Raw genomic sequence first — 18,277 nt, 5'->3', positions numbered from 1 at the left:
ATTCCCTCAATCCTGACTAGTCTCCCAGTCCCTGACGCTGAAAAACATCCCCATGCTTCACGGCAGGGATGGTCTCGGAGCTCTACAGACAATTCCTTTGACCTCATGGCTTGGTTTTTGCTTTGACATGCACTGTCAACTGTGGGACCTCATGTAGACAGGTGTGTGTGCCTTTCCAAATCATGTCCAATCAATTGAATGTACAACAGGTGGACTCCAATCAAGTTGTAGAAACATCTCAAGGATGATCAATGGAAACAGGATGCACCTGAGCTTAATTTCAAGTCTCATATCAAAGGGTCTGAATACTTATTTAAATAAGGTATCTGTTATTTATTTTTAATACATTTGCAAAAATATCTAAAAACCTGTTTTTGCTTTGTCATTATGGGGTATTGTGTAGATTGATGAGATATATAGATATATTTTTTTTAAATCATTTTGGAATAGGGCTGGATCGCAACAAAATGTGGAAAAAAGTCAAGGGGTCTGAATACTTTCTGAACGCACTGTAAATACATGATGCGTATATATAAATACAGACGGTATGAGTCATATCCAGAAATACAGCCAGTATGATGCATATATATAAATACAGCCGGTATGAGGCATATCCAGAAATACAGTTGTGGCCAAAAGTTTTGAGAATGACACAAATATTAATTTTCACAAGGTCTGCTGCCTCAGTGTGTATGATGGAAATTTCCATCTACTCCAGAGTGTTATGAAGAGTGATCAGATGAATTGCAATTAATTGCAAAGTCCCTCTTTGCCATGCAAATGAACTGAATCCCCCCCAAAAAAATTCCACTGCATTTAAGCCCTGCCACAAAAGGACCAGCTGACATGATGTCAGAGATTCTCTCGTTAACATAGGTGTGAGTGTTGACGAGGACAAGGCTGGAGATCACTCTGTCATGCTGATTGAGTTTGAATAACAGAATGGAAGCTTCAAAAGGAGGGTGGTGCTTGGAATCGTTGTTCTTCCTCTGTCAATCATGGTTACCTGCAAGGAAACACATACCGTCATCATTGCTTTGCACAAAAAAGGGCTTCACAGGCAAGGATACTGCTGCCAGTAAGATTGCACCTAAATCAACCATTTATCGGATCATCAAGAACTTCAAGGAGAGCGGTTCAATTGTTGTGAAGAAGGCTTCAGGGCGCCCAAGAAAGTCCAGCCAGCGCCAGGACCGTCTCCTAAAGTTGATTCAGCTGCGGGATCGGAGCACCACCAGTACAGAGCTTGCTCAGGAATGGCAGCAGGCAGGTGTGAGTGCATCTGCACGCACAGTGAGGTGAAGACTTTTGGAGGATGGCCTGGTGTCAAGAAGGGCAGCAAAGAAGCCTCTTCGCTCCAGAAAAAACATCAGGGACAGACTGATATTCTGCAAAAGGTACAGGAATTGGACTGCTGAGGACAGAGGTAAAGTCATTTTCTCTGATGAATCCCCTTTCCGAATGATTGGGGCATCCGGAAAAAAGCTTGTCCGGAGAAGACAAGGTGAGCGCTACCATCAGTCCTGTGTCATGCCAACAGTAAAGCATCCTGAGACCATTCATGTGTGGGGTTGCTTCTCAGCCAAGGGAGTGGGCTCACTCACAATTTTGCCAAAGAACACAGCCATGAATAAAGAATGGTACCAACACATCCTCCGAGAGCAACTTCTCCCAACCATCCAGGAACCGTTTGGTGACGAACAATGCCTTTTCCAGCATGACGGAGCACCTTGCCATAAGGCAAAAGTGATAACTAAGTGGCTCGGGGAACAAAACATCGATATGTTGGGTTCATGGCCAGGAAACTCCCCAGACCTTAATCCCGTTGAGAACTTGTGGTCAATCCTCAAGAGGCGGGTGGACAAACGAAAACCCACAAATTCTGACAAACTCCAAGGATTGATTATGCAAGAATGGGTTGCCATCTGTCAGGATGTGGCCCAGAAGTTAATTGACAGCATACCAGGGCGGATTGCAGACGTCTTGAAAAAGAAGGGTCAACAATGCAAATATTGACTCTGTGCATCAACTTCATGTAATTGTCAATAAAAGCCTTTGACACTTATGAAATGTTTGTAATTATACTTCAGTATTACATAGTAACATCTGACAAAAATATCTAAAGCAAATTTTGTGGAAATTAATATTTGTGTCATTCTCATTACTTTTGGCCACAACGGTACAGCCGGTATGACTCATATCCAGAAATACAGCCAGTATCAGTCATATCCATAAATACAGCCAGTATGAGTCATATCCATAAATACAGCCGGTATCAGTCATATCCAGAAATACAGCCAGTATGAGTCATATCCAGAAATACAGCCGGTATCAGTCATATCCAGAAATACAGCCGGTATCAGTCATATCCAGAAATACAGCCGGAATGAGTCATATCCAGAAATACAGCCGGTATGAGTCATATACTGCATATCTTGAAAACTTGATTGCTGACATGCAAAACATTATTGGACTGTGGAATAATGGAACAAAAACCAAAATATTTTCCTTTAACTATTGACCTGACCTCTGTGTTACTAAGAGGATGCAGGCCTCTTTGGGGGAAGGTGTGTGTTTGTGTGTGTGTGTGTGTGTGTGTGTGTGTGTGTGTGTGTGTGTGTGTGTGTGTGTGTGTGTGTGTGTGTGTGTGTGTGTGTGTGTGTGTGTGTGTGTGTGTGTGTGTGTGTTGAAATAATAACACAGTAATGTTGTGTTATCATCCTACTATAAAGTTGGAACACTGATGAAGCAAGACATGCACCGCAGAGGAGGAACTTAAAGAAATTCAGGAAAGAGCCACTTCCTCCCTCCATCACCCCAAACCTCAGTCCCATTCGCACCCATTCACTTACTGTCCCACAGTACCGTACAAATTGCCTCGACTAACCTGTACACCCCCCTCCCTCCCTCACATTGACTATGTACCGGTACCCCCTGTGTAAGAACTCGTTATTGTTATTGTGTTACTTTTTATTTTATTTTCTACTTTAGTTTATTTAGTAAATATTTTCTTAACTCTATTTCTTGAACTGCTCTGTTGGTTAAGGGCATTTCACAGTAAGGTCTACACCTGTTGTATTCGGCGCATGCTACAAAATAAAATTTGATGTGATTTGAGTGGTACCATATAGCTCTAAGACAACCGTCAAAGCTCCTATTAGAAGGCCTATGTAGAGAAGAAGGCTGTTGGAGAGATGGAGTGTATTTATAGCTGGGGCCTGTTCTTCCTGGATGGGCTCTGTTATAGACATCTGGGGCGATGCTGCGGGAGGGAGGGCTTTTATTTGAACATCTCTGCCTCCTATTCTTAGCTCCATTGTGCCGGCGTGTGATCCGGGAACACAATACAGTGCGGGGGGAGGTCTGCTGGTTCGGGGACTGTTCTGGAATCGCTCGGCTGAAGACGGACCACCTCTGTAAGGGTCAATTTACACATGCGGGGTCTTTGTTAGGCTAGCGACAGGTGGGCCAGCGGGACACACAGGATAAGCGAGTAGATAATATGCTTTCCGGGAGCTTATACGTATGTGTGGTTGAAGTGCAGTGTGAGTAAGGTTTTCCACGGCAGCTTAGTTCAGTATGCAGATCAGCTCATCAAAAGACATATATAAAGATATCTAGTTACGGTTCTGTGCAGAGCACACAGCTGGTAAGGACAGTGCGTCCATAAGTCTGTGTGTAATTGCTGTCAAGCAAACAGGCACACCACACAGTCACAGTCACACACACATACACACGTACAGACCCAAACAGATGTGCACTCTTCCTTGGGAAAATACCTGCAGCCAAAACAAGTTTGACCATCCCAGTGGAAGACCCCCCCCCCCCCACCAGTTTCCTCCTAACTTGAAACCCCTTAAACATGAGGAATCTTCGTGCCTCCTCCACCTCTTCCCTCCCTCCGCCACCCACCCTCACCCTGACCTCATTTACTATGTAACAGGGAACAGACATTTTCCTCCTTTTATTTTTCCCTCACTTTTCCCTCCTTTTACCTTTTCGCTGGGCTGGGTGGTGGCTCTAGCCAGTGGTCGTCTGAGCGCAGCCGTGGGTAATTGTATTTACAGATGGCATACGTGCGACCGGCGCAGGTACAGAGAAAGAGAGAGGAGGAAAGCGAGAGAGAGCGAGAAAGAGTCTCCCTGTTTCCCCTCCCTGCGGCCCACAGTACTCTCTGATGAGTAAGGACAACTTTGCCATTTGGGCCAGGGATCGTCTCTCTTGCCGTTACACTGGCTGTGTGAGTCTGATACACACACACTTTCACCAGTCTCTCAATCTATTTCTCTCCTTCTGCATTCTGTTCACTATACCAATGTGTGTTACCCATGTATTATGTTTACAGTGTGTGAGAGTGTCTGTGTGTTGGGGTTGTGTGGGACTATACTGTCGCAAAATGCATTGGGAGAAATTTCAAGGAAAACACATTGCACTAGAAAGTATATACTGTAGGCTTAGCACACAAAGATCAAATCAAAAGGACACTTATACACAGAAAGTCTAGCTATAGATACAGGGCATGCTCATTTTAACAACCATCATGTCAGTAATTTACAGTTGATTGGACTAAATTATCCACTATATGCCATAACTATTGTAGATGTCCTGACATGTCTTGTCAGAGGTCCTTTTACTATCGTCTATCTATATATGTCATGTCTTGTCAGTTGTCCTATTACTGTCGTCTATCTACCAATGTCAAGTCTTGTCAGAGGTCCTTTTACTATCATCTATCTACATACGTCATGTATTGTCAGAGGTCCAGTTACTATCGTCTATCTACCAATGTCATGTCTTGTCAGAGGTACTTTTACTATTGTCTATCTGTATATGTCATGTCTTGTCAGAGGTCCTTTTACTATCATCTATCTATATATGTCATGTCATGTCAGAGGTCCAATTACTATCGTCTATCTACCAATGTCATGTATTGTCAGAGGTCCTGTTACTATCGTCTATCTACATACAGTTGAAATCAGAAGTTTACATACACTTAGGTTGGAGTCATTAAAACGCATTTTACAACCATTACACAAATGTATTGTTATCAAACTATAGTTTTGGCAAGTCTCTTTATTTGTCATGTATTGTCAGAGGTCCTTTTACTATCGTCTATCTATATATGTTATGTCTTGTCAGAGGTCCTTTTACTATCGTCTATCTACATACGTCATGTCTTGTCAGAGGTCCTGTTACTATTGTCTATCTATATATGTCATGTCTTGTCAGAGGTCCTTTTACTATTGTCTATCTACATATGTCATGTCTTGTTTCTATCGTCTATCAACCAATGTCATGTCTTGTCAGAGGTCCTTTTACTATCGTCTATCTATATATGTCATGTCTTGTCAGTTGTCCTGTTCCTGTGGTCTATCTACCAATGTCATGTCTTGTCAGAGGTCCTTTTACTATCGTCTATCTATATATGTCATGTCTTGTCAGTTATCCTGTTCCTGTGGTCTATCTACCAATGTCATGTATTGTCAGAGGTCCTTTTACTGTCGTCTATCAACATATGTCATGTATTGTCAGAGGTCCTGTTACTGTCGTCTATCTACATATGTCATGTCATGTCAGAGGTCCTTTTATTATCGTCTACCTACCAGTGTCATGTCTTGTCAGAGGTCCTGTTACTATCGTCTATCTATATACAGTTGAAGTCAGAAGTTTACATACACTTAGGTTGGAGACATTAAAACTCTTTTTTCAACCATTATTCAAATGTATTGTTTTGAAAACTATAGATTTGTTAAGTCTCTTTATATGTCATGTATTGTCATAGGTTCTTTTACTATCGTCTATCTATATATGTCATGTATTGTCAGAGGTCCTGTTTCTATCGTCTATCTACATATGTCATGTCTTGTCAGAGGTACTTTTACTGTCGTCTATCTATATATGTCATGAATTGTCAGTGGTCCTTTTACTGTTGTCTATCTACATATGTCACGTCATGTCATGTCATGTCAGAGGTCCTTTTACTGTCGTCTATCTACATATGTCACGTCATGTCATGTCAGAGGTCCTTTTACTATCGTCTACCTACCAATGTCATGTCTTGTCAGAAGTACTTTTACTCTCTTCTATCTACATATGTCATGTCTTGTCAGTTGTTCATTACTATCGTCTATCTATATATGTCATGTCTTGTCAGAGGTTATTTTACTATTGTCTATCTACATATGTCATGGAGTCATTGGAGTCATTAAAACTCGTTTTTCCTACCATTACTCAAATGTATTGTTTTCAAACTATAGATTTGTTAAGTCTCTTTATATGTCATGTTACTATCGTCTATCTACCAATGTCATGTCTTGTCAGAGGTACTTTTACTATCGTCTATCTACATATGTCATGTCTTGTCAGAGGTCCTTTTACTGTCGTCTATCTACATATGTCACGTCATGTCATGTCATGTCATGTCAGAGGTCCTTTTACTATCGTCTACCTACCAATGTCATGTCTTGTCAGAGGTACTTTTACTCTCTTCTATCTACATATGTCATGTCATGTCATGTCAGAGGTCCTTTTACTATCGTCTACCTACCAATCTCATGTCTTGTCAGAGGGACTTTTACAATCTTCTATCTACATATGTCATGTCTTGTCAATTGTTCATTACTATTGTCTATCTATATATGTCATGTCTTGTCAGAGGTCCTGTTACTATTGTCTATCTATATATGTCATGTCTTGTCAGAGGTCCTCTTACTATCGTCTATCTAAATACAGTTGAAGTCAGAAGTTTACATACACTTAGGTTGGAGACATTAAAACTCGTTTTTCAATCATTACTCAAATGTATTGTTTTCAAACTATAGATTTGATAAGTCTCTTTATATGTCATGTATTGTCATAGGTCCTTTTACTATTGTCTATCTACCAATGTCATGTATTGTCAGAGGTCCTTTTACTGTCGTCTATCTACATATGTCACGTCATGTCATGTCATGTCAGAGGTCCTTTTACTGTCGTCTATCTACATATGTCACGTCATGTCATGTCACGTCAGAGGTCCTTTTACTATCGTCTACCTACCAATGTCATGTCTTGTCAGAAGTACTTTTACTCTCTTCTATCTACATATGTCATGTCTTGTCAGTTGTTCATTACTATCGTCTATCTATATATGTCATGTCTTGTCAGAGGTCATTTTACTATTGTCTATCTATATATGTCATGTCTTGTCAGAGGTAATTTTACTATTGTCTATCTATATATGTCATGTCTTGTCAGAGTTCCTTTTACTATCGTCTATCTATATATGTCATGTGTTGTCATACTCCCAATCCTTTTATATGTGTCAGTGTGTTCACTCTTCAAGTCCATATGTGCACAGTAGAGTGCCCACTCCAGATAGGATGAATTGATGAAGGGGGGGGGGTGAAAAGAGGAAGAGTGGGGGGAAACGCCACCTGCTCTTACCGTTCTCCGGGTGCTCCATCTCTCCGATACTGCCGTCCGGGGTGGTCCTCTCGTAGTGGTCCTCAGGCAGGGCCAGGGGCCCAATACGGGGCCCCGATGATGATTTGGAGCTGGGGGTCTCCGATTCCTCCAATCCGCTGTCGTAATAGCTGTGCTGGGAGGGGTCCTGTAGGTCTTGAGCCTGATTGGCCGTGGAGAAGGTCACTCGGCGATGGGGGAGCTGTGATAGGAATAGAAGAAGGGACATGTTAGGTCGGTTGCACTCCATTGGTTTCATGAACAGCTCTGTGGATACGTGGTCCCTCGCTGGTGTGTGTGTGTGTGTGTGTGTGTGTGTGTGTGTGTGTGTGTGTGTGTGTGTGTGTGTGTGTGTGTGTGTGTGTGTGTGTGTGTGTGTGTGTGTGTGTGTGTGTGTAAAGGAGGGGATATGAGGGGGAAAGCAGCTGTCTGAGTCGTGTGTTTGATGGCAGCATAATTAAAATACAATTAGCCTTCCCACTTGTGCTGGCGTCGGACGTGACTCACTCATTCCTCTGGAGGGTACTGGGGACTGGAATGAGGTACAGAGGCTCACAGACACACACCACACAGGTGATTTAACTACTTCCTGCTACACACACACCACACAGGTGATTTAACTACTGCCTGCTACACACACCACACAGGGAATTTAACTACTGCCTGCTACACACTCCGCACAGGTGATTTAACTACTTCCTGCTACACACACCACACAGGTGATTTAACTACTTTCTGCTACACACGCCGCACAGGTGATTTAACTACTTCCTGCTACACACACTACACAGGTGATTTAACTACTTCCTGCTACACACACCACACAGGTGATTTAACTACTTCCTGCTACACACACTACACAGGTGATTTAACTACTTCCTGCTACACACACCACACAGGTGATTTAACTACTTCCTGCTACACACACCACACAGGTGATTTAACTATTTCCTGCTACACACGCCACACAGGTGATTTAACTACTTCCTGCTACACACACCACACAGGTGATTTAACTACTTTCTGCTACACACGCTGCACAGGTGATTTAACTACTTCCTGCTACACACACACCACAAAGGTGATTTAACTACTGCCTGCTAGTCATTCACATCCCTAATACACACTCACATAAAGGATGCTTTCATATCTCACACATGCGCACATACACAAATACACACAAGGAAGCACACACACACACACACACACACATATATACACTCTCTGTGCGGAGTGTATTACCTCACAGTTAACTAAATCCTCCTTGACTGCTACAGCCAGGTCTGATAAAGAGGACGGGTGCGTCACAGATCCCTGAGGGACCCCCTGGCTGACAAGCACAGGCCCTCAATCACTATAGGAAGAGACAGGCCCGCAAATTGGGTCTGGGAAAGACTTAGAGAGCGCTGTCAAGGAGCTCACACTACACCAGCAACTATACTATCTCCAACTATAGAACCTGGCTTGCTCTCAGGAAGTCACTCAGACACACAGCTAAAGGGGAAATAAAGATAGAAATGTGTGGAGAGAAGGCAGAAAGAGTAAGAGAGGGGGAAGTGAGAGAGAGAAAGTTGAAATAGGGAATGTTTCATTTCAATGGGTATTATTCTCTCTCTCTCTGTATCTCTCTCTCCGTCTCTCTGTCTCTCCGTCTCTGTATCTCTCTCTCCGGCTCTCTGTCTCTCCGTCTCTCTCTCTCTCCGTCTCTGTCTCTCTCTCCGTCTCTCTCTCTCTCCATCTCTGTCTCTCTCCATCTCTGTCTCTGCCTCTCCATCTCTGTCTCTGCCTCTCCGTCTCTGTCTCTCTCTCACTCAAAATGTTGTAAAAATCTCATATACGCCACTCTTTATCTGCCACTGTGTCCATTAACCCCCAGACAAAACTACATAAAAAGCCACTATCAAATGTTTGTTTTCCTTTTTGTTTGTTTATTTCTTTGTTTCAGCAGCAAGACTTGTTGGAGTTGCCCCAGTACAGGCTGTAAATAGAAGAGCCTGCTCAGCGGGTTGTATCATGGGAAAGTGGAACAGCAGCTCCGTGGAACTATGAATATAGACTATAGAACCCCTAGAAACGTCAGTCACATCCCAGTTCCACTTAAAACTGTATAGCAAGGTGGCCATTTTATGTCGACATGACCTCTGTCGATGAGCGATGATAATTGTGTCATTATTACGACTCAAATATTTTAGTATAATGAAAGCTTTATTAAATTGTACTTGTATAATTGATTTAAAGGTGCAATATGCAGAAATATCACCGCTATTTCCTAATTGCTAAAGTTTTAAAAGTTTGCCTAATTTCAGATTATGGGACTAAATAAGCAGTCATTGTACCATCTAAACCACCGTGAAATATCTTTTCAATAACAAAAAAGATTGTATTTTCAGCTGTTTGAAGCTAGTGTACAAAACCTAAAGTAAAAGATGCAAAAACTAAACTTAAGAACAGGAAGCATAGAAATTGCGCCCATAGAACAGATCTCTTCTTAGACTTGCTTTCAATGAGAATTTGGTTGGGTCACCCAAAAAGTAAAAATGAATAGGGAAAATACAGAATAATTAGCATCTCCATATTAACATAATGGCTGAAGATGGCTGAACAGCTCATTTCCATCCATAGTCCTTTGGATAGTCGATTGAATTCTGTGTATATGCGTGTGTGTGGTGTTTACATTATCATCAACTTGTATGTGTTTAGAAGAAAATAATTTAAAAAAACATATTTCTACATAAAACATAAAGGCAGGGTCAGTGGATAACACTAATCTCTGACCTAGACAGGACACATGTCCAAAATAAAAAGATGTAAGATAAAAACACCCACAATCTTCTTTTGCTCCTGATAGCGCCAACAAGCCTCCTCTCAGAGCAGAAAGAAGAAGAAACAGTTATTGTTTTCCACCTCATGTCTATAGCCCTTGGCTAAGATGTGGAGGAAGTAACTAAATGAAAGAATGAAGGGGATTCATCCATTGAGATAGCGCATGGCCGTGCATGCGGCCAGCTGCCCGTACAGACAGATAGGAGGGGTCCTTCAGTAGCTGACAGGGAGACACATTGTCCTTCTTCAGATTATTAAAACCAGACACTGAACAATGCAAGACTGGATACTCTCCATTGCTTCTCGGCTGTGTTTGTAAGGTTTGAGGTGGAATGTGGAGATAGCAAGGCTGTATGTGTTTTCTCCCTCCCTTTTCCTCTGTACTGCAGCTCTGTTACTCTTTCCCCATCTTCATACTGAACACAATGGAGGGGTAGCCTTATTACAAGAAGCTCAAAGCAACACAGAGTGTGTTTGTGTGTGTGATAGAGAGAGAGAGAGAGAGAGAGAGAGAGAGAGAGAGAGAGAGAGAGAGAGAGAGAGAGAGAGAGAGAGAGAGAGAGAGAGAGAGAGAGAGAGAGAGAGAGAGAGAAAGATCCTCATTAAGACTGGTTGAGGCAATATTATGCATTCTTATGAATGTCTCTCGATATCAAGTATGCATGGACACACAGTCATGTAACAAAGACATCTCACACACAAACATACTGTACACACGCATGTACGCACACACACACACACACACACACACACACACACACACACACACACACACACACACACACACACACACACACACACACACACACACACACACACACAGTCATGCTCAGAGCTTCTTGTAACGATAATGCTATCCCTGCATTGGGGTCAGTATGAAGATGTTGAAAGAGTAACAGCTGCAGTACAAGAGAGAGTGAGAGAAAAAGAGAGTGAGAGAAAAAGAGTGAGAGAAAAAGAGAGAGAGAGTGAGATTATGAATGCTCTACATGCCACCCGGAGAGACAAAACTACTGCTCCTGTTGCTAATGCTGAGCGGGTGCGCGGACACACACACACACGCGCACACACACACACACACGCGCGCTCACACACTGAGCAGCCCCGGAGCCAAAACAGCACTCAACCACAAACAAAAAGCTCCCTTCATCCCTCTCTCTCCCTCTCTCTTTCTACCTCTCTCTCGCTTTATCTGCCAAATCCTGCTCTCTCTCTCTCTAGTTCCCCTGGCCCTAGTCAAGCAGGGCAGGAGTATGTTAGGCATGAGAACTATGCCGCAGGCTACGATTGGCTCCACGGTAAAATGCACCTGCAGTACTAAGTAACTGCATCAGGCGCTCCAAAAATGAAACAATAATGTGCCAGGACAAATGGAATGCTGGGGGATTTTTGTAACGGTTTCAAGCTGGCAGATGCTAGAATTCTGTTGCCATAGGGCAGAGTAAGGGAGGAGGTGGATAGATGAAGGGAGAAGGAGGAGATGGCAGCGAGAGCGAGAGAGAGAGAGAGAGAGAAAGAGAATGCGTGCATGTGTGTCAGTTTTAATGGAGGGAACACTGATGTGGGGAGATCATAGGGCACTCCAAGATGGAGAAGAGGTGATGTGGTCTCATAAGAACTGATCAGTACAGGGAGAAGAGGTGATGTGGTCTCATAAGAACTGATCAGTACAGGGAGAAGAGGTGGTGTGGTCTCATAGTGAGAACAGATCAGTACAGGGAGAAGAGGTGATGTGGTCTCATAAGAACTGATCAGTACAGGGAGAAGAGGTGGTGTGGTCTCATAGTGAGAACAGATCAGTACAGGGAGAAGAGGTGATGTGGTCTCATAAGAACTGATCAGTACAGGGAGAAGAGGTGGTGTGGTCTCATAGTGAGAACAGATCAGTACAGGGAGAAGAGGTGATGTGGTCTCATAAGAACTGATCAGTACAGGGAGAAGACGTGGTGTGGTCTCATAGTGAGAACAGATCAGTACAGGGAGAAGAGGTGATGTGGTCTCATAAGAACTGATCAGTACAGGGAGAAGAGGTGGTGTGGTCTCATAGTGAGAACAGATCAGTACAGGGAGAAGAGGTGATGTGGTCTCATAAGAACTGATCAGTACAGGGAGAAGAGGTGGTGTGGTCTCATAAGAGCTGATCAGTACAGGGAGAAAAGGTGACGTGGTCTCATAGTAAGAAGAGATCAGTACCGTAGGACTCTGGAGATATATTGAGGCCTACCTGAAATCTAGCCTCAACTCCAAACATATAGTAGTAACCTTTTGGGATAGAGCACATATTACCAAGATGTGTACAGCTGGTTTCATCACTATCAAACATAACATGTTCTAATGTGCAGCATTATGCTTCCCCAGAATTTGGTCTGCAGTGTTTGAAACACATCAACGCATGATTTCTAAGCAACAGCCTATTGCACTTACATGTCTATGGATGCTACCATATCTGTCCAGATTCAGGGTTGGGGGCGTGTGATGGTATTTCCTAGGGCCGTTAAAAAAATTACAAAAATAATAATAATTAATCATGTATATATATAGTGTATACTGAACACATACAGTATATTTGAAGAGGTTCATTCCAAAACGATATCTACTTTCAGAAAAGTTGGTAAATTTGCTTTTATTCTGTAAAGAAATTATGAAAGAGATTGGTGTGTTTTTTCAATATCTATCTAATCATGGAATGGGGTTGTTCAATGATAGTCTATCACTTGATGGTTTCATTTCACATAGCAAAAATCATGTTGTTATGTTTTTTAGAAAAACAGTATATATCCGCCTCACTCTCAGAGAAATAAGTAGTACTGCTAGGTTTTACACAGTCTAACGTAACACATAACTACATTTATTATAAAGAACATTTGCGATGTAAAAAGAAAAAGATAATGAATCAATACAGTAATATGAGATCTGCATGTAAAACATTTTCATTTGACATTTTAGTCATTTAGCAGATGCTCTTATCCACAGCGACTTACAACCACATATCACAGTCAAATATACAGGATACGAACATTCCATTCTAGCTAAACAATGAACATGTAGCTCTTTGCAAAAAAACTCATTTTAATACATCTAAAATCTATGAATAAAAAAATCTGAGCACAATAATATTTTACAGAAACATGAAGGTACAGTACCTACAAGCAATCATTTCTAGTGAAGAAAATCAAATGTCAAAACTTGATGAATATTTCATTTTGGAAATAAACTCTTCATTTAGTATTATTAATTTATTTTTGTACAGAAATTACTTCTTGAATGTGTGAAATTGCATATCCCTTAATTACAAACAGGTCCAGCATCTGTAAATATGAATAGAAAGATACAATTATGAGTCTAGTTTAGCGAAAGAGAAAATACTGCCCTACATAGGGAGAAAAGCAGGATCCATGATTGGCTGAGATAATGGAGGGGGATAATAGAGAGACTACTTCCTGGAGGACAATGCCATGCTGACTCATGCCTTTAGATGTGAATTCTTAAAGAGATGGGTTGGGCTAAGGCATAAGAGGGTGTGAACAATCCTGAATGGGCATAAACAAAGAAGAGCTCTCTAGAAACTGTGAAAATCATTCAAGGCTATTTTCTCCTACTTGTCTCCAAAGTGGGATAACAAGTTCATAGAATTTCAAGGAAGCATAATGTTCCCATGCTTCCCCAACTGCAGTGTCTGATATAACATGTTGAAGCTCTGAGTCTCTACTTTTGTAAAAAAAAAAATAAGCTCATGTTCCTGAATTCAGTCACATTTACGGGTTAAACAGACAAACCTTTCCCAGAATGATGGTTTGACCACAAGGCATTTAAATAGGAATGACGTCATACACATGCAACCACAGAGTTTGTTTTGCAAATAGGAGACAATATTTGAATGTGAGCATATGACTTCCACATAGAAGGGCAGACGGAGGGGGTTTCAGAGCCAATTCACTACTGCTGCACGGTACACCGAAACTTTTTCCATACTAGAAGATGAAAAAAACGGTTTGGTACTCGAATTTCTGTTACTTTCGGTACATCTGTCAAATGTGCCTCACTGATCAATCCTGTCTATTAGCACAGCAGACCTCTTATTGTAGAGCACCCAGTCTGCTCCACTTACTCACCACTAGCCTGCACTGGGAGTCTGGGCTGCATCATGTTAGCTCCCCTCTTAAGCACAGAAGTTAACAACCTTGAAGAAATGTTGAAACTGTTAATTACTGTTCGCAAAACAATGTCCTTACAGGCTAGAACACATTACAATGCAAGAAGATGCTGGTAGCTTCCAGCTTTGTAGGCTAACTTTCCTTGTTAGCTAAAGCTAACATCAATTCACTACCCTAGTACTTTGTTTGTGATCATATGCAAATCATAGCACAAAATATGCAGATTTCATTGCTGATTGCCAGGCAAAACTGGCAATCATTCACTTATTCGGTCTCTCAAATGTCTCTCCCAGAGATTATCTATTGCCTCAGCAAACTGACTGTGCTCCGACGCTTTCTGAATGACATCATTAATAGTTAGAGAGACATTTTTATAAAACAAGCTACTTCTATGCAAATGTGGTTGATCAGTACAACAAATAAGTTCCAAATGGAAGGGAAACAAATTGTTTATCATCTGTAGCCCCATGAAATCAACAAAAACAAGCTCAATATCTCAGTGCATGCACACACTCCTATTGAATATGCATTCACCTGTATTGTGAATAGGTCTAGGCTACATCTTGATTAACCCAGTTTATCAATATTGCTTTACCATTCAAATAAATGATTATGTTGACATGTAGTTAGATAGGTCAAAACTAAGCCAAAGTGATTGCATGATTGTATAATTGATTCATTAATGCATACATGGCTGTCTCTGAAAAATGTTGATGTAAAAATATTCAAATGTGATATTGAACTCAAAAGATGCCCAGCGATTGAACAAAGCAGTAGCTGAGTTTATCTGTCTAGATCAAGAGCCATTTGGTGACCTTGGCTAATGTCTTATTTTTTTGCTGTGGGATCGTTTTGATATCGAGTATCGTGATGGTATCGAGTATTGTGATACTAAATCTGGTATCGAAGTCGAAATGCTGGTATCGTGACAACATTACAAATACAAATGAGAGCTTAAGTCATAGTTTGCACAAGCATAGAAGTGTGAAGTTTCCCGAATGGTGCAGTGGTCTAAGGCACTGCATCTTAGTGCTTGAGGCGTCACTACAGACTCCCTGGTTTGAATCCAGACTGTATCACAACCGGACGTGATTGGAGTCCCATAGGGCAGCGCACAATTGGCCCAGCGATGTCCGGGTAGGCTGTCATTGTAAATAATAATTTGTTCTTAACTGACTTACCTAGTTAAATAAAAAAAAGAAATAGACACATGACAGGCCAAACTGTCAACTATTTAAATCATCTATGGTCACGAGATAATGGTTTAAAGAACGCACACATACCACATACGTACTGTACTATGCATACAGACAAAAGATTACGCATCCACGTAGCCGCGCGCGCAACACACACACGGAATGTGACCTCAGAGCAGAACACTTCTCTTCTGAGCTGATATATATTATGATGTGTGACGAAGCTGCAGTCTCTGGTGTGACCAGTGACAGAAGGAAGGTAACATGACCTCTCTATCGCGTGGGAACTGTCATTATGCACCGGGAGAAAGAACCTTCCGCATGCCTTTCTCTCTCTCATTCCCTTACTCATCTCTCTCACCCTCCTCTCTTTTCTCTCCCTGCCCTCTCGCTCTCTGTTTCACCTTCTCTCTCGTTCCCTGACTCCGCTCTCACCCTCTTCTCTTTTCTCTCTCTGCCCTCTCCACCCTCTTTCTCTCTGATCCCTTCCTTTCTCTCTATTTATTTTTCTTTAACCAATTCAGCACTCCATTTACTCTCTCTCACTCACTCTCTTTGTCTCTCTCTTCATCTCTGATAGGTTATCTTTTTTTGTTTTCATCTGTTTTCAAGTGGTAGCAGTCCTTTATTCCTGTACCTTGGGCAGGTGCATAACGTGTGTGTGAGAACCTACAAACAGTGAGCTAGGAGAGTCTTATTGCCAGTAAATCTATCGTGTGGCTGGCAGGACAAACAGCTATAACTCTGACACACACTCAACCTAGCATTTCACTCCTGAAGTGCACACATGCAGAGAGGCACGTAGGCCTAACAGTCAAAAACAGCCAATGGTAACAAAAAGAAAACAGACTTAGAATGATTGTAATGATGATGTTGTTTAGATTAAACACACATTATATTAACATTATACTGCACCTACATATTTATTTATTTCATTTCAAACATCACATTTCTCTAGTAGCGCCCTTTAGGTTATTTCTAATAATGAACAATATCAATAAAATGTCCACAATAAGTGGTCGGTTTGGTCGGTGTCGATCATTTTTGGTTTATCGTCCCAGCTCTAACACACACACACACACACACACACACACACACACACACACACACACACACACACACACACACACACACACACACACACACACACACACACACACACACACACACACACACACACACACACACACACACACACACACACGTCTCCCTCAGTCTACCGAGACACAGGGGAAACAGGTCTGACAAGTCTGTTTGTGTCCGTGTTTGTGTGTCCGTGTGTGTATGTCATAGTAAGAGCATTGCCGACAGTGACGGACACACTGACTCACAGACCCAGGAACGAGGCTGGCGACACACATAGACAAACACACATAAACCATCCCTTTGCTACAAGGCTGTGGGAAATTCCCCCATCTTCATGAAATGAACTCGAATATATCAAGGCACTTCAGCATATAATTTTCAATTTACCGCCTCACTGCCCCAAATATATCACCTATCAAAGGGCTCAAATAAAAAGGACCAAAAAAATAGGGTGCCATTCACAGAGTTTCACTTGTATGCCAAGGTAACCTGTCTAAATGACGATCGCCCTGGAAGCACTCACATCTGTAACCATGAAGTGCTTTGAAAGGCTGGTCATGGCTCACATCAACACCATTATCCCAGACTCCCTCCACCCACTAATTCACATACCACCCCAACAGATCCACAGATGACACAATCTCTATTGCACTCCACGCTGTACTCTCCCACATGGACAAGAGGAACACCTATGTGAGAATGCTATTCATTGACTACAGCTCAGAGTTCAACACCATAGTGCCCTCCAAGCTCATCACTAAGCTAAGGACCCTGGGACTGAACACCTCCCTCTGCAACAGGACCCTGGACTTCCTGACGGGCCGCCCCCAGGTGGTGAGGGTAGGCAACAACACATCCGCCACACTGACACAGGGGGCCCTCACGGGTGTGTGCTTAGTCCCCTCATGTACTCCCTGTTCACCCACGACTGCGTGGCTGTGCACGACTCCAACACCATCCTTAACTGTAGATGACGGTGATAGTCCTGATCATGACGGCGATGAGACAGCCTACGGGGAGAAGGTCAGAAACCTAGCAGTGTCGTTCCAGGACAACCTCTCTCTCAATGTCAGCAAGACAAAGGAGCTGATCATGAACTACAATAAAACAGAGGGCCGAGCATGCCCCCATTCACCTCGATGGGGCTGTGGTGGAACGGGTTGAGAGCTTCACATTCCTCAGTGTTCACATCAAGGATCTATCATGGGCCACACACACCAACACAGTCATGAAGAGGGTACGACAACGCCTCTTCTCCCTCAGGATGGCTGAAAAGATTTGACATGGGCCCTCAAATCCTCAAAAAGTTATATAGTTGCACCACTGAGAGCATCTTGACTGGCTACATAACCACTTTTTATGGCAACTTTTTATGGCAACTGCTTGGCATATAGAGGGTAGTGTGTACTGCCCAGTACATCACTGGGGCCGAGCTCCCTGCCATCCAGGACCTCTATACCAGGTGTTAGAGGAAGTCCCTAAAAATGGAAAACAGTACCAATGCAAGTCTGGAACCAACAGGACCCTGAATAACTTCTTCCCCCAATCCATAAGACTGCCAAATATACTGAACAT

The 18,277-nt window shown here is 42.4% G+C and overlaps 1 protein-coding gene across 3 annotated transcripts in view; it reads right to left on the bottom strand.

Annotated features, from left to right (window-relative positions):
* The window catches only part of LOC106604502 (protocadherin-1), a 383,892-nt gene that overhangs the window by 140,030 nt on the left and 225,585 nt on the right, over positions 1 to 18,277 (bottom strand). For all 3 annotated transcript variants that reach the window (XM_014199169.2, XM_014199168.2, XM_014199170.2), the window contains exon 4: positions 7,426 to 7,645. In XM_014199169.2, coding sequence (XP_014054644.1) covers positions 7,426 to 7,645 — 220 coding nt within the window. The remainder of the gene's footprint in view (positions 1 to 7,425; positions 7,646 to 18,277) is intronic.

The sequence above is a fragment of the Salmo salar genome, chromosome ssa05 (genome assembly GCF_905237065.1).
Source record: "Salmo salar chromosome ssa05, Ssal_v3.1, whole genome shotgun sequence".
Lineage (NCBI taxonomy): Eukaryota > Metazoa > Chordata > Actinopteri > Salmoniformes > Salmonidae > Salmo > Salmo salar.
This window is presented reverse-complemented; position numbering and strand designations above follow the sequence as displayed.